Genomic DNA, 25,210 nt, shown 5'->3' with positions numbered 1-25,210 from the left:
GTAACCAGATAAAGGTGTGAGTAATAAGTGCCTAAACCAGGATGGCAGCAAGAAAAGTGGAAAGTCCTGGGGACTATGGGAAACATTTACACGCCCGGCTTTCATGTGGGCTTTTACTGGCTTTCACCAAGCAACAGTCTTCCTGATCCCTGGGCTTTGGCAGCCCCCCTCTCAGAACTCGGGGCCCACTCGAAGAGGTCGTGACTTGAAGCAGACCTCCTCAGACATTCATTTTCAACCTTCACCCGCGCAGCCAGTTTTATTTAGCCAGGCTCGTGTTGCAACCTCCTTTCCAAGGACATTCTCCACATCTGTACCCGTGGACAGGAATAAATAGCCTCGGCAATATTTGGAGAGGTCCAATTTACCTACGTGATGAGATTCCCCTGCTTGTTTAAATTTCTGAAGCGCAGAACACCCTTTCCGCTTTAGGTCCAGCGTTTGACAGTAAAGTGTATTTTGAGCCCTTAAAGCAGAGACGACTTAGGGTTGACAGGTTTTCCCCGAGAAAGCAAGGATGAAGTCCAAGGTGAAGTCCGACCGAGGCCGCGCCCTCTCACCCAGATTCCCGGCTTGCCCCGCGCCCCGCCCGCTCCCCCTCCCCGCGCTGTCCCGTCCCCCACCCCCAGCCCCCCCTCACACGTGCGTGCTCCCTCCCAGCCCCTGCGTCGCAATGCCCAGCCGCCTTCCGGGCGCCCTCGCCAAGCCGCTGTCAGCCTCAGCTCTCCCCTGGAGGGCGCGTCGTCTGACCCCAGAGGGCCAGATGGAAGCGAAGCCTTTTCGGGGGGCATCAGACCCCCTCCCAAAGTCGCGAGGTCACCCAGCGAGCCAGCGCTGGGTTAAACCGCACGCACAGCCTCTCCCATCCTTTTCCCTCCCCCGTCTTTGGCTACTCCGCCCCCTTTCTGGCCCCGCCTACGTGCAACTCGGTGGGCGGGGTCATCCGGGTCCCCTGTCACGGGAGCTCCCAGAGCCTCAGATAGTCTTGGCTGTACCCGCTGGGTGAAGGACCGAGCAGCCGGACAGCGAGTCAGCATGGCAGTGTTGCTAAGGCGAAGCTGCGGGGTGAGAGGGAGAGCTGGGCCGGGTGGGTCTGGGGGGGCTGGGGTGTTTGGGGAGGCTGGGGTGTTTGGGGTGTGGGCATGGGCACAGATAGGCGTTCTGGGGGGCGTGGGGGGAGGGGAATAGGAAGCCGTGGCGGGGAAGCACCTGCTTGCCTCTCCTTGGCTCCCTAACGGTGTCTGCGGGCATTCCGGACCCTGGCCTTGCTTCAGGCCCTCCAGCTCTTCCCACGGTGGGACAGCAGGCATCCGGATTTTGACTTTCCGTATACTCTCGGCAATTGCCCTCTGTACTGTGGCGTCCCACTTCTTAGAATATCTTTTTATTCTTTGGTCTGGAACCCTCCACATGTTTCCCCCAGGAACCCCACGCTTCCCCCAAGTGAACCTAACTCAGAATTGGGCCGGGCCTGTTTTTGCTGAACTGGCATAGTATCTCTTCAAGAAAACCTTATCTAGCAGCTCTCTGTCCCCAGCCCAAGAAGGAAATCTTGAAGGAAATGTAATTCTACAATTGATGTATACTAGAAAATGCAGAATTCAGATAGTCTTATCTTGGGGCCTGCAAAGTCCTGGGGAAAAGGAAAATGGATACTTATTATGTGTAATGTGCTTTTGGTTTGGCAGTATGGGAGAAGATGTTTCCAGGTTACCTACGTTTAAAAAAAAAAAGTAGGAAGAAAACCCTTCCGCTGAATTCTCCTTGAAGTTTGTCTGTATATTCTAGGGTTGTGTTGCACAGATTCTAAATCGTCTCAGTCACTAAGTGCAGTTTTCCATCTTAAATGGTATTGATGTTGTCACAAGACTGCCATTAAAATTTCATTTGTGGCTGAGTTAAGAAAGTTATGTTCTTGACCAAAAAAGTAGCAGTGTTAGAATTTAGAATAATTCTAATGGATTGTTGCCCATGTTTGTCATTGCTACATGTATATAGTTTAATGGGCTCTGTAGGCAGAAATTGGGGGATTTTTTAAATGTTTTTAAATCTGGCCCTGGCCCATTTTGTTCAGTGGTTAGAGCATCGGCCTGCGGTCCAGAGAGACCCGGGTTTGGTTCCCGCTAAGGATACATACCTGGTTGCAGTTTGTCCCCGGCCCTGGTTAGGTTGTGCGGGTGGCAGCCACTCCATGTGTCCCTTTCATGTCGATGTTTCTCTCTCTCTCTCTTCTTCTCTCTCCCTACTAACTCTGAACAAAAAAATGGAAAAATGTCCTCCGGTGAGGATTAAAAAAAAAATGTGTTTAACTCTGACACCAGACACAAAAGACAGATTTGTTTTATTTTTAATATTATTTTATCTTTTCTATTGCCATTTATCCCCTCTATGCCCTCTTCCACCTCCATCCACCACCCTTCTCCCCCAACCACCACACTGTTGTCCATGTCCATGAGGTCTCTCTGGTTTTTTTCTTTTTTGCTCAATCCCTCCGCCCTCCCCACCCCAGCTGTCTGCTTGCTTTCTATCTATGAGTCTGAAAAATATACATTTCTCACTCTCTCCAAGGAAAGGCATAGAAAAATCTGATCCAAAAAATTCTGCCCTTGTAGCTTTTCTTTGACATTCCTATAAAGCTAGGACTCTTATATTCGTAAGAAATATATAGAAGCATTTAATTATGGTTGTGCTACTATTGCAGAGTTGGTGCTTGATTAAAGTTGCTCCCTTTTGGAGATTTGCAATTCTGTTTGCTCTGAGCAGAGAACCCAGTGTAATAAAACCAGTATAGCACTATGCTTCAAAAGACATTATCCTATTTTAATCATCTCAACAAATGATAATTCCTCTTCAAAACCCGTTTTTCAGGGTTGAAAAGAAGCTACGAGAAATTTGTAACCAATCCAAGTTCTCAAAAATATTGTGAAATCAACTCAAACTCAATTTTAGTTTAGCAATTTAAAGTCTAAATAATATACTGTTTCTATATCTGATGTCTACTAAGCCACCTCTCCAAATAATTATTATATAGTTAACAGGTCGATGGACATTGTTCCCTGGCTGCATCTAGCTTTGTACTTTGTTTTATATAACATGTTTTTCCAAAGAAATCACATTCATGTATTGTAAGTTATTTTTAATCTAATATACCTTATTTAAAGTTTCTCAGAAGACCATTTTACATTTTTTTGTGAGGTCTGCTTTTTGTGTAGTGCTGTCTGAACACACATTTAGACGAGTCAAACTTTTTGGTTTGATTTTTGGGAGATGTTTTTCTTCTGTATGGAACCTTATAGCCAATTAGGAGATTTGAAACTGAAAGAGTGGTTTAGCAAGGTGGTTGATGACATCAGCTTTTGGTAGTAAATGTTAGAGTTAGAATCTTAGTTCTACCAACTAAGAGCAGAGTGACTTTGGCCCATTTTACTTGACCTTTCTGAGCCTGTTTCTTCATGTGCAAAATAATAAATATGTAATAATAAATATAATAATAATAATAAATATAGTGTCTTAATCCTAGGCTTGACCTGCAGAATCAGATAATTAATATGTGGAATGTGACTATAAACAAGAATAGGTTTGGTCTTTTACAAGTGGATAATGAGGAACAGAGAAAATCTGTTTTACTTCCAAAATAAAATTAATGAAAGTTGCAAAGAAACGTGAATTTTCATCTCTGTGTAATTACTTTTTCAAAATTGTAGTATAAAGTGTGTTGTTATTTGAAAGGGCTGTTTAAATTAAGATATTTGACAGTCTGTATTGTCACTTTAAATGTAGGCGATTCTCTTGATAAATTACAGTTGTCTACATAGTGGACAGTTTCTTTTCACAGATATTGAAAAAAATATAAGCAGGTTCAGTTCCATATCTTTTAGTATATTATTCAATTTCTCTTTTCTTTCAGTGCCTAACTTACTGTAATTGCATAGGGATAGTTCCATCAAAATCCTTTGAAATATAAGTTGTTAATTTTGGCCATCCTACAACATTTACTTAGGAGTTATATATTTTTCAACTTCGTAACTTTTAATAATTGGAAGTGATTACTTTTGTTTATAAACTGTCATGAGTATAAAAATGGAACAATAAGTATGTGATTGTATTTTTAATATATCCTTTTGAAGAAATATGTATATACAGGTATTTCAGATATTAAGACGAGTAGTATATTAACAGTTTAGAACAGAATTGGCAAACTTAAAAAAGTAAAGGGACAGATGATAAGTTTTGGCTTTGTGGACCATATGCTCCCTGTGGTAACTATACAACTTTGGTGTGGAAGCAACAATTGATGATTTGGTGTGGTTGTCTTTCAATGAAATGTAATTTACAAAATTGGTGGCTACCGTAGTGTGCTGACCCCTGGCTTAGAACATTTTAAGAATGATTGTAGACAACAGCAGAAAATAAAGAACATGGTTTTAGGCTGTTGTGGTTTGTGAAACAGAGTGAGGTCTCTTAGAAAATTAGATCTTCCAAGTAGAAGCTTCCCAGAGGCATACCAGGGAGGCACACAGGGGCAGGGTGTCAAAGCTGATGGACTGAGCAACTTTCGCACACAGTACGATACCATTGTACTGTTGCCATCACATGTACTCCTCAATCACAGGTGTGCTAGAGCTTGTAGGTGAGATTTCCAGAGTACAGTAGTGGTCCTAAGTTGGCTGTTACTCCTGACTGTTATTTGCCTTGGAAACACTCCACTTTAGTAGTGTAAATATTACTGATTAGTTTTATTTTCATTGCTTTAAAAAAAAAGTTTTCTTTTTGGTAGATGTTCGTTCAAATCCCTGGCAATTGGCTTATTTAATATAGAAATCAAATTAAAGTTGACGGCATTTAAGTAATGACATAAAAACCCTCCCCTTGAGTGTGGTCAAACAAGTTGCTGTACTCACTTGTAATTGTTAGTAGTCTCTTAGTTGATTAATGTTTAATTTATAAAATTTAATGAAATTGTTCTTTATAGGTCCTGAGAAGTCTTTCTCGTTTCGACTGGAGATCACAACATACTAAAGCTGCCCTAAAACGTGAACAAGGATTGGGATTCAGTTTTGGTATATATTTTGTTCTGTCTTGTGACTTTAAACTGAAGTTTATTATAGATATGCAGCTCTACATATGTGTTTGTCTGGAATATGTTTATGAAAAAACCTTAGTAATGTTTGTCAATGAAAAAATGCAGTAATGATTGTCTCCTGTCCTCATCTAGCCACCATATTCATTTCATCAATTTTATAATAACACAACCCCATATTTTATGTAATTGTATTGTTTGGACACCGCTTACAGCATTACAGTGGAATTTTATGTCATTACTTTCTGAGACACCTACTCACCACTTTTACCAGTTGCTTTTTGCTGATTTATAAACTTGAAGTTCTGAGTTTAAAGGAGGAGTAAAATTGAAGTTAAGGTTTTGATATTCTTATGTGATATATTGGAACAAGTTTTATTGGTTTGTGATCAACTAGCACATCCCATCTCCCTAGTTAGATTGATTTTTTTAGGTCAGGGCATGTCTTATATAGTTTCATTACTGTGTTAGTAAGCTTTTGATAAATCTACGTAGGAAGTAGTTACATGTTAAAAAAAAAAATGGACCTCAACAAGTATAAGAAAAAGCTCAACTTTATTATCTATTACTTATTTATAAAAGCTAGAAATCTTATTTACCTCCTTTGGCATAGATTTTTTTATTGTACAGTGAAATCTTGATTAGTTAGAAAGTGCATTTGTAGTCTTTGACTTTTTGATTAATCAGGGGTTAAAAATCTTCATTAAATTTCCACATACTGATTTGATAGGACTTTTTCCATCAAGTCTTTGTCCTATTTTAATGTTTTCTAAATAACTTTTCCTTAGCGCTCACTGAACAGCAAAAAGAATTTCAAGCTACTGCTCGTAAATTTGCCAGGGAAGAAATAATCCCGGTTGCTGCAGAATATGATAAAACCGGTGAGGTAGGTATAGCTTTAAAAATTTTTTTTATTATACAATTACAGTTAACATACAGTATTATATTAGTTTCAGGTATACACCCCAGTGGTTAGACATTATATAACTTTCTAAGTGATCATTCTAATAATCTCACACCCATCTGACACCAGGCATATTTATTAGAATAGTATTGATTATAGTCCCTAAGCTGTACTTTAAATCCCCATGACTATTATATAACTACCAATTTGTACTTCTTAATCCTTTCAACTTTTTCACCTATCCCTAAGTCCCCATCCCATCTGCCAACCATCAAAATGTTCTCTGTATCTGTTTCTGTTCTGTTTGTTTGTTTTTGTTTTTTAGATTCAATTGTTGATAGGTGTGTATTCATTACCATTTTATATTCCATATTTTTTATCCCTTTTGTTGTTGTTTTTTTTTTCCCCTTCTTCCTAAAGAAGACCCTTTAACATTTCATGTGATACTGGTTTGGTGATTATGAACTCCTTTAGCTTTTTCTTATCTGGGAAACTCTTAATATGTCTTTGATTCTAAGTGATAGCTTTGCTGGCAAAGTAATCTTGGTTGTAGGCTCTTGCTTTTCATCACTTTGAATATTTCTTGCTAGTCCCTTCTGGCCTGCAAAGTTTCTATTGAGAAATTAGGTGACAGTCTTATGGGAACTCCCTTGTAGGTAATTAACTGCTTTTCTCTTGCTGACTTTAAGATTTCTCTCTTTGTCTGTAACCTTTTGCATTTTAATTATGATGTATCTTGGTGTGGGCTTTTTTGGGTTCAGCTTGTTTGGGACTCTCTGTGCCAGGTTAGGGAAGTTTTCTGTTATTATTTTTTAAAATAGGTTTTCAATTTCTTACTCTCTCTTCTCCTTTTAGCACCCTCATGATGCAAATGTTGGTACATGTGAAGTTGTCCTAAAGGGTTTTCATACTATCCTCATTTTTTTTGGATTCTTTTTCCTTTTCACGTTCTGATTGGGTGTTATTTTGCTTCCTTATATTCCAAATTGCTGTTTTGAGTCTCAGCTTCATCTACTCTACTGTTATTTCCCTGTAAATTACTCTTTATTTCAGTTAGTGCATCCTTCATTGCTGATTGGTTCCTTTCTGTGGTTTCCATGATTTTTTTTTGTTGTTGGCTTTTTTTTAATGCTGTTGAAGTTCTCTCTTAAATTTATCTACTCTTCCCCTAAGTTCATTGAGCAGCCTTATATCAGTGTTCTGAACTCCACATCTATTAGGTTGCTAGTCTCCTTTTGTTTAATCCTTTTTCTGAAAATTTTTTTCTGTTCTTTCTTATTTTTTTAAAATTAATACATTTTTATTAATTTTTAGAGGAAGGGAGAGGGAGAGAGAGAGAAACAGTGATGAAAGAGAAACATCAATTGGCTGCCTCTTGCATGCCCCTGATCAGGAATCAAGCCTGCATCCTAAGCATGTGCCCTGATTGGGAATCAAACCTGTAACCTCTTGGTCCATGGGTCGACACTCAGCCACTGAGCCACACCAACTGGGCTTGTTCTTTTTGTTCATTTAGGGCATTTTTTTTTTGTATTCTCATTTTGGCAGCTTCCCTGTGTTTCTTTCTATGTATGTGATTGAGCTGCTGTATCTCCTGCGCTTGTTAGAATGGCCTAATGTAGTAGGTGTTCTATAGGGTCTATTTGCACAGCCTCCCTGTTCACTCAGTGTGCCCATTCCAGGTGTGCCCCTCACCATGTGGGCTGTGTAAATCCTCCTGTTGTAGTTGAGCTTTGATTGCTATTTTCAGGTCAATAGGGAGGATTTATCCCCAGGTCAGTTGGCTGTAGGGACTGGCTGCAACTACCAACCACCGTGGAAGATCAGCTGTATAGGGGCCCACCCCACTGAGAAGAGGGGCCCACCCCACTGAGAAGGACTTACTTCAGCAGGGCTCTGGTGCTCACTGAGTTTGCCCTTTGAGTGTGTTGCTTTTGGAGGTGCTTGGGTAGTGTTTCAATGTAGTCTGAAGCTGTCCACCAAGTGTGCTGGCTCCGGGTCCTCCTAGGATGTGCAGGCCAAGGTCAGCTGCTGTCTGTTTAGCCAGGAACCACTCAGTATTAACTACAAAGTGATCTGTAGATGGTGCTACTTGTGTTGGGCTTGGAAGTGCCCAGGAGACTAAGCAGCAAATGAAGGCTGGCAGCTGCTAGTACTTGGCCTTGGGCCACTTAGTGAGAGGTATGGGGCATGCTGAGGCCAGATGCTGCTTTTTTGAGAGACTGTAGGAAAGTCTGAAGCGTGAGCCAGATCATTTGTATGAAAAAGCCACTGGGAAACAGCTTGGGTGGCCCTGCAAGTTGGGTTGAATGTTTCAGGGTATAACCAGAGTAGGACAAACAGTGATAGGTTGATGGAGACTCAGATAAGGACTTGCCTGCTGGCTCAGTGCGGTTAAGTGCTCAAGAAAGGAACACTGGTCTCTCTGCCAGCACTTCTTTTTGCCAAAAAGCCGCCTCTCCAGCTTTTACCCTGATGCCAGACAGATCAGTTCCTCCCTGGGTGTCCCTGGTGCCTTTTGTCTGCAGTGCTGCAGCTCAGGAGTGAGTCTAAGTAAGTCTGTGCATGGGCCTGGTACTCTAGAAGCCTCCATCTCCCTTAGCCACAGTCCCTGATGATAAGTTATGGAGACTTCTCTTCCTGGCATTGGAACCTGGTCTGGGGCCTAGTGTGGGGCTGAAACCCTTCACTCCTCAGGGGGAACGTCCACGGTGGTGATAACCCTCCCGATTTTTACCCACCACATATGGGTGTGGGACCAGCCCATTCCATGTCTCAGCCCCTCCTACCAGTCTCGATGTGGCTTCTTATTTAAATCTCTAGTTATGTAGGGCTTCCATTCTCCTAGATTTCAGGTAGTTCTCAATGATGGTTGTTCTGCAGTTTAGTTGTAATCTTGATGTGGTTGTGGGAGGAGGCAAGTCCCTCACTTACCTATGCTGCTATCTTGACCAGAAGCATTTATGGATTTTATGAAGCATTTATGGATTTTAAAAAGAGAAATTTCTTACATTTTTTTATAAGACTACATAATCAGATTATCTAGATATTTAAATGTAACTGGTTGTTTTCTTTAATCTTTGTTTTCTTTTAGTATCCTGTTCCCTTAATTAAAAGAGCCTGGGAACTTGGTTTAATCAATACACACATTCCAGAAAGTTGTGGTAAGCTTACTTTACATTTTAAACCCTGAAATGCATTATGAACAAGAAAAAATGTGAAATTCTACTCAAACTACTCAGTCAATTTTATTGCCATTAAATATTGGCTTTCAACCTTTGTCTCCCTGTTCAGACTTCAGTATTTGCTTGCTTTTAGAAGCCTTACACTGAATATGTAGAGGCATTTTTCCTTCTTTATAACAGGTTCCAACCTTAACTTGATCCTAAACCTTGGTAACTTCTCTCTAGAGTTGGTCAATTTGTTGCATTTTAATTCTACCTTTAAATTTACATTTTTTTTCCCTATGGATGATGTGATTTTGCTATGTGACTGCTATAGCAATATCAGCGATAATATTTTGTTCAAAAAAGATAATCGTCTAGTAAGGATCAAATTGTCTCAAAGTGATCCTTAACGTCAGGGTTCAATTCTAGCATGTGCTGTGTATAATTTTGTAGTTTGGGCACATTCATTTATCTATTTTTTAAAACTGTGATTTATGTGGGAAAATTCATTATATGAATTCTGGAACCAAAAGTTGAATCTTTCTTTTTTTTATTTATTTTTTATAATTAATTTATTTATTTTTGTTATAGATATTTCTCCTTTTTCTTTCACTGATTCCCCCCTCCTTCTCCCTCCCCGCCTTGTCCCCAGCTTTGTTGTCCATGTCCATTGTTCATGCACACATGCATATAAGTTCTGTGGTTTATCTCTCCCCCACCATCCCCTCTTTTGGGGATTGTCAGTCTGTACCCCACTTCCACGTCTCTGGGACTACCCCATTCTTCAGACTGTTATATTCATTATATTCTACAAATAAGGGAGATCATATGATACTTATCTTTCTCTGTTTGGCTTGTTTTGCTTAGGATAATCAAAAGTTGAATCTTTCAAATTTGAGTTGCATGAAACCACTTGTAAAACATGAAATTGAAAAAAAGATTATTATTTTATAGATAGGCAACTGAATGACAAGAGAAAGAATGAGTAGTGATCTATCAGGAGAAAAACAGGCTAGTATCATCTTCTTTTTTTTTTTATCCTCATCTGAGGATATTTTTTCATTTATCTTCTGTTAAGAGTGGGAGGGAGAGAGAGAGAAACATCGACGTGAGAGGGACACATCGACTGGTTGCCTCCCACACGACCCAACCAGGGCTGGAGATGAACCACAGCCAAGGTATGTGCCCTTGACTGGAATTGAACCTGCGACTCATTGATCCATGAGCTGACACTCTACCGCTGAGCCAAACCGGCCAGGGAGTGCCATCTTCTATGAAGAGTTTATCCTAGCCCTGGCCGATTTGTTTCAGCAGTGGCCCCCAGACCAATGAGTCTCGGGTTTGGTTGAATTTACATTTTAAGACTTTTATTTTTCTGTGAGGTTTTCATTCCTTTTCTTAGGCTAAAAGGGTCAAAGTGTTAGCAGAGTTGAATAAGGTTTTTACAAAATCAAGTTGAAACAGGAAGACAGGTCCAGATTATAAATAATAAGATAATTTTTTTGAAATTTTAAAACTTACTTTAGAGCCCACTAGTGTGGTTCAGTGGATTAAGTGTTGTCCCATGGACTGAGAGGTCCTGGGTCATTTCTCAGTCAAGGCACATGCCTGGGTTGCTGGCTCCATCCCCAGTGAGGGGCGTGTGCAGGAGGCAGCCAGAGGATGTTTCACTCTCACATCCATGTTTCTGTCTCTCTCCCTTCCTGTCTCTCTAAAAAAATCAATAAAAACATATTATAAAATAAAACAAAGCAAAACTTACTTTAGAGAAGTATAAATTTGTTATTGTGATACCCATAAACCTTTTTTAGTTTCTTGGGTTATAGATAATGTATTTGCAAATTTGCTTTTAAAACCAATTAAATGAACCATTTAAATTACTTTAAATTAGGTTGTATTAGAAGTAATGAAAATAATTCATTTTTATTTTGATTGAGATGCACTACATCTTATAATGGGATTTTTAAAACATTTTGATACTATAGGTGGCCTTGGACTTGGAACTTTTGATGCCTGTTTAATTACTGAAGAATTAGCTTATGGATGTACAGGAGTTCAAACTGCTATTGAAGCAAATTCTTTGGGGGTAAGTTACTTAGAAAATTCATTCCCTAACTGAGCTATTGTAAATGAAACAGTATTACTAGGTTAGGTTAGTTGATAAAACACAGTGTTCTTCTAAAAGTAACGTAAGCCCTGGCCGGTTTGGCTCAGCGGTTAGAGCGTCGACCTGCGGTCCTGAGAGACCCGGGTTCGGTTCCCGTTAAGGGCGCGTGCCTCGGTTGCAGTTTGTCCCCGGCCCTGGTCGGTCATGTGGGTGGCAACCACTCGATGTGTCCCTTCATGTCGATGTTTCTCTTTCTCTCTCTGTTCCTCTCTCTCCCTCACACTCTACCTGAACAAAAAATGGGAAAATGTCCTCGGGTGAGGATAAAAAATAAAAAATAAATAAAAGTAACGTAAGATTGTACAATGAAGCCTGTATTTCTTATTCTAAAAGCTTATTATTCTGACCTTGTCTCCAGTACTTGGAGTCCTAGCTATCCCAATGGGAAAAACTGTATACTTGGCTGCTGCTTCAGTGGCAATCCTTAGGTAAGGGCAAGGTCAAATCCAACATTCAGAACAAGGATCTTGATGGCTTGCTGCCTGCCACTGCTGGCGATACTAAAATGTAGTGAGCAATTCTTAGCAGGCCTGATCATATATACCACATAATTTATCCTAAATTGAATTCTTTACATATTCTATACCAAGTCTATATAACTTAATTTTATGAAAACACTTGGATTAACAGATTTATTTCTTACTTTAGCTCTCCAGTTTAGAGGCAGAATGAAGGCCAGTTCTTTAGACTTACTCATTGAGGGGAAATAGTTTTCTATTTTTAAATTGTTGTATCTCTGAATTATCATACCTAATAAAATTACCTTTTTATTTTTTTTTAATGTCACTTTTCTTTGATAGCAAATGCCTGTTATTATTGCTGGAAATGATCAACAGCAAAAGAAGTATCTGGGGAGGATGACTGAAGAGCCATTGATGTGTGTGAGTATGTGCAGCTGCTGCTTTTTTTCACATTTAAAGAAGGGAACGGGGTACTATTTCTTTTCTTTTTTTTTTTTTCAATCTCTGTGTATACATTGGGCTATAGCACATTAAGACAAAACTTACCGACATATTTAGGTACGGTGATATTTCTGGGATGACAAGAAAGTGTCATAATACTTACTCTTGGTTATTTCCAGGTGAAATACTTACTTATGATATATCTTGAGTGCCTGAAAAGTGTCGTAATAATCCCCTGGCTTATTTCCAGGAGAGAAATACATACTTAATGGAGCACTCTACAGTTCATATACTGAGCAGCTATCAGAAGTTGAGATTCAATGTGTGATAGTAGGTGTTTGAACTAGTTGCCTTTTGAACTAATAAGAGATGAATGTGGCCCAGCCGGTGTGGCTCAGTGATTGTGTGTTGACCCCTTGATTCCCTGTCAGGGCACATGCCCAGGTTGTGGGCCAAATGCCCAGTGGGGAAGATGCAGGAGGCGGCAGTTGATGGTCTCTCATCGATGTTTCTATCTCTCCCTCTCCTCTCTCTCTAAAATCAATAAAGAAAAAAAGAAAAAAAAGAAATGAATATAAATGAAAAGATAGTAATTTATTTGTTGAATGAGTAACTTGGGAAGAATATTTATAGATTAATTCCCTAAGAACCACTCAACAAATGTTTAAATTGGATATTAAAAAAAAACAAAAAACTATTTTTAGCCCTGGCCGGTTTGGCTAAGTGGTTAGTGCATCAGCCCTTGGACCAATGAGTCATGGGTTCGATTCTGGTCAAGGGCACATACCTTGGTTGTGGTTCATCCCCAGCCCTGGTTGTGGTCATGTGGGAGGCAGCCATTCGATGTGTCTCTCTCACGTTGATGTTACCCCTCCCTCCCTCCCTTCCACTCTATTTGAAGATAAATGGAAAAATATCCTCAGGTGAGGATTAAAAAATAAATAAAATAAAAAAAAATAAAAAGAAGTGACAAAATAAAAAATAAAAACTATTTTGTACATATATACACACATATACTGAGGTTCAACTCTGAAAGTTTTTTTACTTAAGGACTTTTACTTTTTTCCTTTATTAGTTAAACTTTGATCTAGATTATAATTATGATACTGAAATATAGTAAATTATAACTAGAATTGAGCTAATTGTGAGAATTGGTCTGAAAGATCAGAAAATAATATTTGAAAGTAAATGTTTTTTATTTATTCAAGTACCTAAATTTTGGGCAAACTGCTTAATAGAGACATTTATGCATATTTCCTAGTTAATTGGTAATTTTTTTCAACAAATGAGAGTTTATTAAAAGGCTAATTCCAGTATTATCTAAGAATTGTGTAAAATATCTAGAGTCTTATCCAGTAACATATATAATATTAGAAATTGGCTAAAGAATTACAGAATATAGATGCTTAGGCGAATCTGCCTTAGTTCACTGATAAGAATATTTATAATTATTTTATTTGTTATAAATAGGTATTTCTAGAATATTAGTCTTTAAAAGCAGTTCAGGTATTTTAAACATTTTTTGGCAGTTTTGTTAAATATTAATATCTTCAGTATATGTAAAATACATTCACTATAGTCCCTAAGCTATTCTAACTTCTGAATTAATAAAGGTTTAATGTACATTTTGTACCTTGTAGTGCATGATAACAATAGATCTCAAAATATGAAGCCAAGGGGAATAATGAAAATAGTCAGTAGGTATATTAATTCTAAGTTTTGGTTAACTTACATTGAGATTCAGTTAATTGTTTAACTCCCAATAAATATTTATAAAATAATATTTTTGAACTTTTCTGATTGTAAAAATAGTATAGAAGATTTAGAAAGGTATGAAGAAACAAAAACATCTGTAATCTCTCAGATATGAAGTTAACTGATATTCTTGTCCTATTATATTCTCTAGATTTTTAAATATATATCAATGTGTTTTTAACAATTAAGGTCATATTATATGTACAGTTATATCCTTTTTAGCATCATGAGCATTTTCTTATGTTCTGTTTCTTTTTAAATACTGTGATATTTATTACGGTATATTATGCTATCGATGTACTATAAATTATTTCACTGTTTCCCTGTCACTGAATATTCAAATTCAAAAATTGATACAGAAAAAGTTGATACAAGTTTTTGGATTTACCTTTACAATACAGATATATTGTTATTGTATATTCATAAGACTTAATCTCTTACCTGATCATGTGGTCAGATATACTATTTCTGAGAAAGTGAGTATGGAGGTAAATAAGGGCAACACTGCAATTATTTTACCATTTAGTACAAAAATTCAAAAAATCAAAACTAATTATATATAATTTGCATGTATATTATATATAAAAGATTAAAATAATAGACGTCTCAATAAAAAGGCTAATGATGAAAAAAACTTTTGTCATTAAGTCGTGCATTTCTAAGGAAACAAGTAGCTGACATGTAACTGAAATAACACTGAACTTGAGGTTCCAAGACCTGGCTTCAAGTCTTGGCTCAGCCATATAATAGTAATGTGATCTGATACAGTCACTTCAGCTTAAAGTCTGTTCTGAAAATAGGGAGTACAATATCTAAAAGGGACAATAAAGATAAAACAAAATGCTTATGTTTTTATAAGAATATCTTCACAGAGTGTCCCTTCACAAAAAATATATTAGAGAAATGTTTTTCATACTTAATGACCATGGAAACTTAGTTTCTCATTAACTGCTATCCATTTATTCATTAAACTTAGTATCTCTTTAACTACTATCCATTCATTCATTTACTTATTCAGTAACTGAGTTGCCTGCTATATGCCAGGCTTCAATTTATGGGCATTTCACACTTCTAATTTCTAAGTTAAAGTTATGACTAGTATTTTTTTATTTTGGTAAGTAAGAAGCAAGGAGCGAATTTTATAGCCCACCATTAGTAATTATCTGAACCTCAGCATGTGCGGTAGTGTATTATTTTTCCTTCTGGTTTTAACTTCACCCTGATCTTTTAAAAAACATGTATTATATAAACTACCTAAGTCCCATTAAAGTGTAAGGCAATAAAAAAATTTTAATAGAGAATAAATGCAGAATTGGTTTGTAAACTATACAAATGTAAGGTGGTAGTATTACCATTAATAAAGTTATAATGCTATACTTATTCATTCAAATATTTGAATGCTGTGTACCGGGTGACTGGGAATAAGAAGGTAACAATCTGGTAGACCCTTAGATCCTTACCCAGAATGTATTAACTTAGCATAGAATTATGCAAAATAGTTAATAAATTCATAACTAAATAATTATGCTTAAAATAATGTTACTAATTTGCTTGATTTTCTAGATTGCATGGTGACACCATAGTTCTCAACTCCGTCTTCTCCTCTTCCCTGTCTTGTTTCTTCCTTACCTGTTCTATTCTTTCTTACCTGTACTATTGCAAAGCCTTCTAATTTGTGTCCCTAAGTCCGCTCTTATGTAGGTACTTCTGCCACTCACTAGCTCTGTGAACGTGGACAAATTATTTAACCTCATTGTGTCTCAGTTTCCTTATTTGTAAATGCAGATACCTAGTACCTATGTCATAGGGATTATTGTGAAATTTAAATGAATCAAGTAATTCGAACAGCCCCTGAAAGATAGTGAGTTGTTATTAATATCCCCACTTAAATCTGTCCTTTATACTTTTATAATGATAAACTATCTAAAATGTAAATCTGTTGATCTCCTGCATTCACAAAAACATTTACTGGTTGCATTTCATCAGTGGCACTTGTACCTTTTTCAGTTTGTGAACCCATTTTAGAATCTGACACCTTCAGGAAAAAAAATGCATATACTCCTCCATTTTCTATACTAGGGCATTCTGGATTCCCCTGAAGCCCACCTACTTGATTCCTTAAGGTTCTATGGTGCAATAACAAGTGTTCAATAAACTTTTGTTGAATGCGTAAACTATACTGCCCTAAGCATGACACATACCTCAGTCTCCATGACCAGGTCCCTTTCTGCCTTTTCAGCCTCTTTCGCGGCTTTCAGTTTCACGCTTTACGTTCCACTACCGAACGCTGGTAGTCTCCCCTGTACAACTGCTATTTCATTCCCTGTGCTCTTTCCTTTCTTATTTGTACTTTAAGATTTATCTCTTCCAATGAATTTTACTTATTACTCTTCTTTTTATCCTCCTTACCACTTATCACCTCCCACCCTACTACAGGTTTAAATAATCATTTTTAATGGCCTATGTACCCTATTACTTTTGAATTAAAATGAACCTTTAAGGTTTCTTCTTTGGATGATAAGTACCTTAAGGGCAAGGGACTTGTGTATTTGGGCCTTGTATACACGAACCTGTCACTCAGTGAATTTGAATGAACTTCAGCTACCCAGTGCTTGCCTTCCTCCACCCTCTTTATCCATACTGCTTACATTTTGTCATTCCTCTGTTTAAGAGCTTTCAGAGGCTCCCCTCTTTCTGCCAGATCAAATTTTAACATCTTTGTGTGATACAAAGGGTTCTCTAGCATATATTTTCTTCCTTTCTTTCCAGACGCATTTCCTACCATTCCTTTACATGCAGAGTTTACATGTTATACAATTCTGGTACTTTTGTATTCCAAACACTGGGTAACCCTGCTTCTTATCTTGGTATCATTGCATATGTTATTACTTCTGCCTGGAATATACATTTCTCCTTTTCCCTACCCTCAAAGAGTTCCTTTTTCTTCATTAGACTTAATTTAAGCATCACCTCTGGGAAGCATTTTCTGACATGTTAAAGCTAACCTATTTTCTCAAGCCTATTGTGTATGACTTTAATAGATATATAATTACAATATAGCATTCATTCCACTGTTACATTATGAAAATCTTGAAGGTAACATGTCTTTCATCTCTGGTTTTTCCATCTAGTTTGTAACCTGGTATGGTATATAGTAAGTGCTACTCATTCAATGTTTGAATGAGTAAGTGCATGTGAAATTGAATTTAACTTGGTTGAAGATATCTAACATTTTAATTTTTTGGTACAGTTTACTGGTATCCTACATCAAGTTCAAATTATATATTACATAATTTTACATTTGCGTGGTTTATTTGATTTTCCAGGAACATTTTATTTTTAGGTATTTTAAAATATTTATACTAGCTTAAAAAATAAAATATACCCCTGATTCTGTGTTCATAATTTAATAATTAGCACTTAGTTTTTTTCTCTTGTTTCCATATATTTCAGGCCTACTGTGTAACAGAACCTGGAGCAGGCTCTGATGTAGCTGGTATAAAGACCAAAGCAGAAAAAAAAGGAGACGCATATATTATTAATGGTCAGAAGATGTGGATAACCAATGGAGGAAAAGCTAATTGGTATGTTGTTTAAAACATCTCTGTATATTGCTTCTTAATTACTTTATATTCAGAAACTCCCCTCTATCTTTTCCTTTATTATGAAACCACAATTAAGATAAGTTTTATTCAAAGAACTAATGGAGGGTCCATAAAACATTATAAATAGTTCAGTTATTTTCAAAAATTATTCTTAAGCCCTAAACTATATCCTCAAATGTAACTCTCAGAAGTTTAATTTGTAAAATAAAATAAAATAAAGACACCTGCTCTTGTTGAATCTGATTAAGAAAGCTAGAACTTCATCTATTTGCCTTACTATCTCTCCTCTCTCCATACCCTACCCCAGCACCTCCTTGGAACTGTTCACCAAAGACAGAGGAAGAAAGAAAAACATTGACAGCCCATTTCTCTTGCTCACAAGCAATAAGCAATAGCAATCTTAAAACTCGGGTATTTTTTTTAATTAATTAATTTTTATTACAGACGTTTCTCCTTTTCCCCCCACTGATTCCCCTCTTCCCCTCCCTCCCCACCCTGTCCCCAGCTTTATTGTCCATGTCCATTGTTCATGCATACATGCATATAAGTTCTGTGGTTTGTCTTCCCCCCCCCACCTCTTCTAGGGATTGTCAGTCTGTACCCCACTTCCATGTCTCTAGGACTACCCCATTCCTCAGACTTTTATGTTCATTATATTCCACAAATAAGTGAGATCATAGGATACTTGTCTTTCTCTGTTTGGCTTGTTTCACTTACGATAATACTTTCCAGGTGCCTCCATGTCGTCTCAAAGGATAAGAGAGCTTTCTTTCTTACAGCTGCATAGTACTCCATTGAGTATATGTACCACAGTTTTTTAATCTATTCGTCTACTGATGGACACTTGGGCTGTTTCCAGATCTTAGCTATTGTAAATAGTGCTGCTACGAACATGGGGGTACATATATTCTTTCAGATCGGTGTTTCAGGCTTCTTAGGGTATATTCCTAGAAGTGGGATCAATGGGTCAAATGGCAGTTCAATTTTTAATTTTTTGAGGTAACACCATATTGTTTTCCATAGTGGCTGCACCAGTCTGCATTCCCATCAGCAGTGTACTAGAGTCCCCTTTTCTCCACACCCTCGCCAGCACTTGTTGTTTGATGATTTGTTGATGGTGGCCATTCTGACAGGTGTGAGGTGATACCTCATTGTTGTTTTAATTTGCATCTCTCTGATGATTATTGATGTTAAACATTTCTTCATATGTCTCTTAGCCATTTGTGGGTCCTGTTTGGAGAGGTATCTATTTAGTTCCTCTGCCCATTTTTTAATTGGGTTCTTTGTCTCCCTTTGGTTGAGTTGTATGAGCACTCTATATATATTGGAAATTAACCCCTTATTTGATATCTCATTGGCAATTATGCTCTCCCATATACGTAGTGGGTTACCTTTCCATTTTGATGATTGTATCTTTTGCTGTGAAGAAGGTTTTGAGTTTGATGTAGTCCCATGTGTTCATTTTCTCCCTTGTTTCTGTTGCCTTAGGTGATGTATCAGAAAAAATTCTGCTGCATATGATGTCTGAAATTTTGTTGCCTACAGTTTCTTCTAGGATTTTTATAGATGCATGAGTCACATTTAAGTCTTTATCTATTTTGAGTTTATTCTTGTGTATGGTGTAAGTTGATGGCCTAGTTTCATTTTTTTTGCACGTAGCTGTCCAATTTTCTCAACACCATTTAATAAAGAGGCTGTCTTTACTCCACTGTATGCTCTTGTCACCTTTGTCAAATATTAATTGAGCATATTGCCTTGGGTCCATTTCTGGGTTCTCTGTTCTGTTCCACTGGTTTATATGCCTGTTCTTGTGCCAGTACCAGGCTGTTTTGATTTACAGTGGCTTTGTAGTATAACCTGAAATGTGGTCTTTGTTCTTCTTTTTCAAGATTGCTGTGGCTATTCAAGGTCTTTTTTGGTTCCATATGAACTTTTGAAGTATATGTTCTAGTTCTGTGAAGTATGTTGTTGGTATTTTGGGATTGCTTTGAATCTATAGATTGCTTTGGGTAGTATGGACATTTTAATGATGTTAATTATTCCAATCCATGAACAAGGTATATGCTTCACTTTTTTTTTATATCTTCCTCTATTCCTTTTTCAATGACCTGTAGTTTTCTGCGAATAGGTCCTTTATTTCTTTGGTTAAGTTTATTCCTAGGTATCTTAATTTTTTGCCACGATGGTAAATGGGGCTGATGTCCTTACTCATGCTTTGAGCTTCCTCAAAATCATGGCTCTGAACTCTACCTCTGATAATTTTCTTAGCTGCATTTCATTGATCTCATCGTCAATAGAGTTCTCTTGTTCTTTCATTTGGGATTTGTTTCTTTGTTTCACCGTTTTGGCTATCTCAGTGGGTTTTGGAGCCTGCCAAATTTTCCCTGTGGGTGTTGGTGTTCTGTTTGTGGCTCACTCTACTAGGTTTGGATGAGCCTGGGTGGGCCCAAGTTAAACACCACTGTCAAGTCTTATTTTCCTGGGTGGATTTGCAAGCCCAGGAAAGATGCAGTTATCCTCTAGCTTTTTCCTGGTGGCTAGTAGTCTCAGTTACTCAGTGCCTTGGAATATAGTACTGGTGTTCTGCATAAGAGGATTTCCAGAGGGTGGGACAGATGCTGGTTATTAATGAGCCTCAATTTGCATTTCCTTGCCTCACCTGGGAAAGGCTGAATCTCCGAGGGGGTGGGCTGCTGTTTTTCCTCACAGCTCTGGGAAGGAGCATAATGGCCACCTTTCTTTGTGGCTGCAACTCAGCAAAACCTCTGAGTGCCCTCCAAATCCCGGGTGTCCCCACAGAGTTCCAGCCCAGTCTGCCCTCCCTTCTGCCATAGCCCCCAGGTGAGTGGCTGTGGCTATTTTAGTGCTCTGTCCTCGTTCTCTGCATTGTGGAGCGTGCTTGGTCTTTATTCCCCGATGGCGTGCTCACAGCTAAGACTGCTGCTGTCCATAGGCTCCCAGCCCGCCACCCTCTCACGCCTCCGCAGATCCTACCAATGTCCCTGGTTATATGGTCCTGTCCTGCTGCTTTTCTGTTGTCTTTCTCCGAGGATTTATCTTTATTTTAGTTGTAATTCCCGTATGGTCCTGGGAGATTGTCTGAGTAGCTTCTATTCACTCTGCATTCGTTTTTCACATCCTCTATGCCTATCATTTGTGCAGCTGGGTCGCACAGGCCTTCCTGGTGCCCCAGCACCCTGTAGGTCCCGCGGATAACTGGATCGTGCAGTCCCTTTGGGGACCTGGCTCTATGACTATGTTATGGGCTGCTGGGTTGCACAGGCTTCTCTGGTGCTTCAGCAAAACACGGGTATTTTTTAGAGAAGACGGGAGTTTACTTTTAATAAAACCTAAAAGGTCCAAATATGTAGGTCCAAAAATAATGACATAAAGGTCAACAATAGATTTATAAAGTCATTGTATAAATCTAAAATGTTGAAGGAAAACGTATTTACTAGTATTATTTGTGGGGGTAAAAGATGAAACTTTAATAAGTAACTATAGGTTCAAAATAAATAAACAACAGTGTGATATATCTGCCTTTAAGAAGCTAATGAAATTTTTTGCTAAAGTAATAGAAGGATAACATCAACAGCAGGAGGAAAGAGGTAACGGTTCTGGGCAACACATTGTTAGACATGCATTTTCAAAATGGAATAATTGCTGAATCAAGTAAGAGTCCTGCATTAGGAGGAGCCTACAAAACATGTCCTATGAAGAGTAAAGAAATTCAATTTGGTTATTTCGGAGGAATGTCTTAAAAGTCTAAATGTCACACAGAAAGAAGAGCAGTCTTGCACATTTTCTTCAGGAAGCCAGTTTAGAATTAATGGGTGAAAGTTAGAAAAATGTAAAATTCAGCTCAACATAAGGACAAGCTTTCCAACAACAGTGCTGTCCACTGTGTGTTAAGTTATTACAGAAAATAATGTATTTACCCGTCACTACAAGTGTATAAATAGACTTCTAGAACAAGGACTTTCTGGTGATTCGAATAATGAACTAAATGGGCTGTCTTTCCTCATCTGCAAAAAATATGATTCAGTATATCTGTGTGCTCTGCCATGCAGTTTTCTGGCAAGTAAAGCATTATTGTCGGGAATTAGCCTACCAGAAAGTCATTTGTTTTACTCTAAACATGTCTATCAATCCCTTTAGGGGTGTCTAATATTATAATTATCATTATCTTTCAAGAAGTCATCATAATACTAACAAGTAATTAAAAAGTAGAGAAACTAGGAGAAAATGAACACATGGGACTACATCAAACTCAAAAGCTTCTGCACAGCGAAAGATACAATCATCAAAACGGAAAGGCTACCCACTGTATGGGAGAGCATAATTGCCAATGATATATCAGATAAGGGGTTAATTTCCAATACATATAGAGTGCTCATACAACTCCACAAAAGGAAGACAAAGAATCCAATTAAAAAATGGGCAGAGGAACTAAATAGACACCTCTCCAAACAGGACATACAAATGGCTAAGAGACATATGAAGAAATGTTCATCGTCACTAATCATCAGAGAGATGCAAATCAAAACAACAATGAGGTATCACCTCATACCTGTCAGAATGGCCGCCATCAACAAATCATCAAACAACAAGTGTTGGCGAGGGTGTGGAGAAAAGGGGACTCTAGTACACTGTTGGTGGGAATGCAGACTGGTGCAGCCACTATGGAAAACAATATGGTGTCACCTCAAAAAATTAAAAATTGATCTCCCATTTGACCCAGTGATCCCACTTCTAGGAATATACCCTACGAAGCATAAAACACCAATCAGAAAGAATATATGTACCCCCATCTTTGTAGCAGCACTATTTACAATAGCTAAGATCTGGAAACAGCCCAAGTGCCCATCAGTAGGCGAATGGATCAAAAACCTGTGGTACATATACACAATGGAGTACTACGCAGCGGTAAGAAAGAAAGATCTCTTATCCTTTGAGACTACATGGAGGGACCTGGAAAGTATCATCCTAAGTGAAACAAGCCAAACAGAGAAAGACAAATTTCATATGATCTCACTGATTTGTGGAATATAATGAACATAACAGTTTGAGGACAATCCCCTAAGGAGTGGGGAGGTGGGAGAGGGATGAATCACAGAACTTATATGCATGTATGCATGAACAGTGGACATGGACAACAATCTGGGGAAGGGGCAGGGAGGGAAGGGGGAGGAGGGAATCAGTGGGGGGGAAATGGAGAATCATCTGTAACAAAAATTAATCAATAAAAGAAAAAAAAGAAAAAAAAATAAGTAGAGAAACTTGCCCAGCCGGTGTGGCTCTGGTTGAGCATCAACCCATGCACCAAAAGGTCACCAGTTCGATTCCCGGTCAGGGCACATGCCCAGGTTGTGGGCCTGATCCCCAGTGTGGGGCATGCAGGAGGAGGCCAGTCGATGTTCTCTCTCAACGATGTTTCTATCTCTCTTCCTCTCACTTCCTTTCTCTCTAAATCAATAAAGAAAAATTTTAAAAAAAAAGTAGAGAAGCTTAAAGTTTAACAAGTTGAGAGACCCATGCAGTTAGAAGTGTTTGTAATTTTTAAGAACTCATTAAGTACAACTTCATGAACTAAAATCAATTTTTACTATTTATTACTATTATTAAGAAAAACTGTAGAGTGAATGATAGTTCATTAATTTTAACCTGGCCAGTGTGGCTTAGTGGATTGAATATTGTCCCATGGACTGAGAGGTCCTGGTTCAATTCCCGGTCAGGGCACACACCGGGGTTGCGTGCTCCATCCCCATCATGGAGTGTGCAGGAAGCAGCCAATAGCAGCCAATAAATGTTTCTCTCTTTCTCCCTCTCTCTAAAAAAAAAAGTCAATAAGAACATATTTCATATATATATATATATATATATATGATAGTTTATTAGTTTTAAACATAGAAAATAAATTTGTTGTTTAAGGAATTTTTAGAAAATTCTCTCATACAAGAGTATTTAGAACATGGGTTACATGGATATTTGGATGTTTTACCTTTTTCCCCATGGTTCGTTTTAACTTCTTTCTGGGATAAATTCTTTTAGAGGAAAAATCCAGCAAATATTAATAATAATAATTCAGCTATAAAAAAATACTGCTGCATAAAGAGGACAGTAGTCAGAACACAGGGTCTCTATCTCATATTATTCCTTTTCCCAGGCAGCCCTATTTGCCCTCGTTTTCCAGATAGCTTGTCCCTTAAAGAACTGAACCAAGCCCAGCTGGTGTGGCTCAGTGGTTGAGCGTCAACCCATACACTCAGACGTTGCCAGTTCGATTCCCAATCAGGGCACATGCCCAGGTTGTGGGTGAAACCCCAGTTGGGGGGCATGCAGGAGGCAGCCAGTCGATGTTCTCTCTCATCGGTGTGTGTATCTCTCTCTCCCTTTCTTTTCCTCTCTCTCTAAACATTAATAAAGAAAATAAATTTTTTTTAAACAGAACTGAACCTGTTTTCGCAAAGAAAATGTGCCAATTCCAACATGCACATACTTTCTTTTTATATTACATTATCTTGATACAAGGAATTTTTACTTTTCAACTCACACTACTAAAAGAAGCTAAACATCATAATTATTAGGAAGTAGACTTTACTTGAAATAACTAGCTTTGCCACATCACAATTATGTGACTTGGGCAAGTTTTTAAACCTCTCTGATTCTTTATTTCTTCATCTGGAAAAAGGGGATAATAGTATTGGGATTGTTGGGAGGATTAATGGAGACAGCAGTCACTATGTATATCTGCTAATATCATTGTCTTTATTGTCATGTATGTGTATATTATGTTAGGTATTTTCTATTGGCTCGTTCTGATCCGGATCCTAAGGCTCCTGCTAGTAAAGCCTTTACTGGATTTATTGTGGAAGCAGACACCCCAGGAATACAGATTGGAAGAAAGGTAAAGTATATATTTATCAGTGGTTAAGGCCTCAAATATCATTTTAACCCTAATTTTAAAATTACCATATTTCATTTTCCTTTACTGAAAACATTTTATTTTAAAGTTGGAATAAAAATAAAGCTATGTGTAAAATAGTCTATAAATTGCTGGAGATTTTAAGGTGAGAATAATCATTTCAAGTCATTTGAAAGAGTGGCCATTCATGGTGCCAGTCTGTCGAGAACACTAATAATAGTTGTGAAGGAAAATGAAGCAGAAATCAAACTTATTTATGGGACTTGCTCAATAATGGAGTTTTAGCTGTTTCAAAAGATTTTGTCACTCTTTCTCTTCCTCACAGCAAACTTTCAGGTAGGATAGGTGGCATTATGCACATTTTATGGATTAAAACAATGTGATATAAATTGATTACCCAAGGCCATACAATGGTAAGATAAAAATCTGTGCCTGAGGAAAATGTGGAAATAACAAAGAGCATCGAATGTGGGAGGCAAGAAAAATTTTATTTAAATAAGAAATGGTGCCCTGACTGGTGTGGCTCAATTTGTTGGCGTGTCCTCCCATACTCCAAAAGGTGGTGGGTTTGATTTCCAGTCAGGGCACATATCTAGGTTTTGGGTTCAGTCCTCTGTTGGGGTACATACCAGAAGCAACTGATCAATGTTTCTTTCTCGCTCTCTCTAAAATCAATTTTTTAAAAAAATGAAAAGATAATTTAAC

The 25,210-nt window shown here is 38.0% G+C and overlaps 1 protein-coding gene across 1 annotated transcript in view; it reads left to right on the top strand.

The window, feature by feature from the left end:
* Positions 1–947: 947 nt before the first annotated feature.
* ACADM (acyl-CoA dehydrogenase medium chain) overlaps positions 948–25,210 on the top strand; it is a 37,994-nt gene continuing 13,731 nt past the window's right edge. Inside the window, exons 1-8 of the mRNA XM_036256958.1 lie at positions 948–1,065; positions 4,973–5,060; positions 5,869–5,966; positions 9,079–9,148; positions 11,137–11,237; positions 12,119–12,199; positions 17,429–17,559; positions 24,379–24,487. Of these exons, the coding sequence (XP_036112851.1) occupies positions 1,036–1,065; positions 4,973–5,060; positions 5,869–5,966; positions 9,079–9,148; positions 11,137–11,237; positions 12,119–12,199; positions 17,429–17,559; positions 24,379–24,487 (708 nt within the window). The 5' untranslated portion in view covers positions 948–1,035. The remainder of the gene's footprint in view (positions 1,066–4,972; positions 5,061–5,868; positions 5,967–9,078; positions 9,149–11,136; positions 11,238–12,118; positions 12,200–17,428; positions 17,560–24,378; positions 24,488–25,210) is intronic.

This window comes from Molossus molossus, unplaced genomic scaffold (assembly GCF_014108415.1).
Source record: "Molossus molossus isolate mMolMol1 unplaced genomic scaffold, mMolMol1.p scaffold_m16_p_12, whole genome shotgun sequence".
Classification (NCBI taxonomy): domain Eukaryota; kingdom Metazoa; phylum Chordata; class Mammalia; order Chiroptera; family Molossidae; genus Molossus; species Molossus molossus.
Note: the sequence above shows the minus strand (reverse complement) of the source record. Positions and strands in the feature narration are given on the sequence as shown.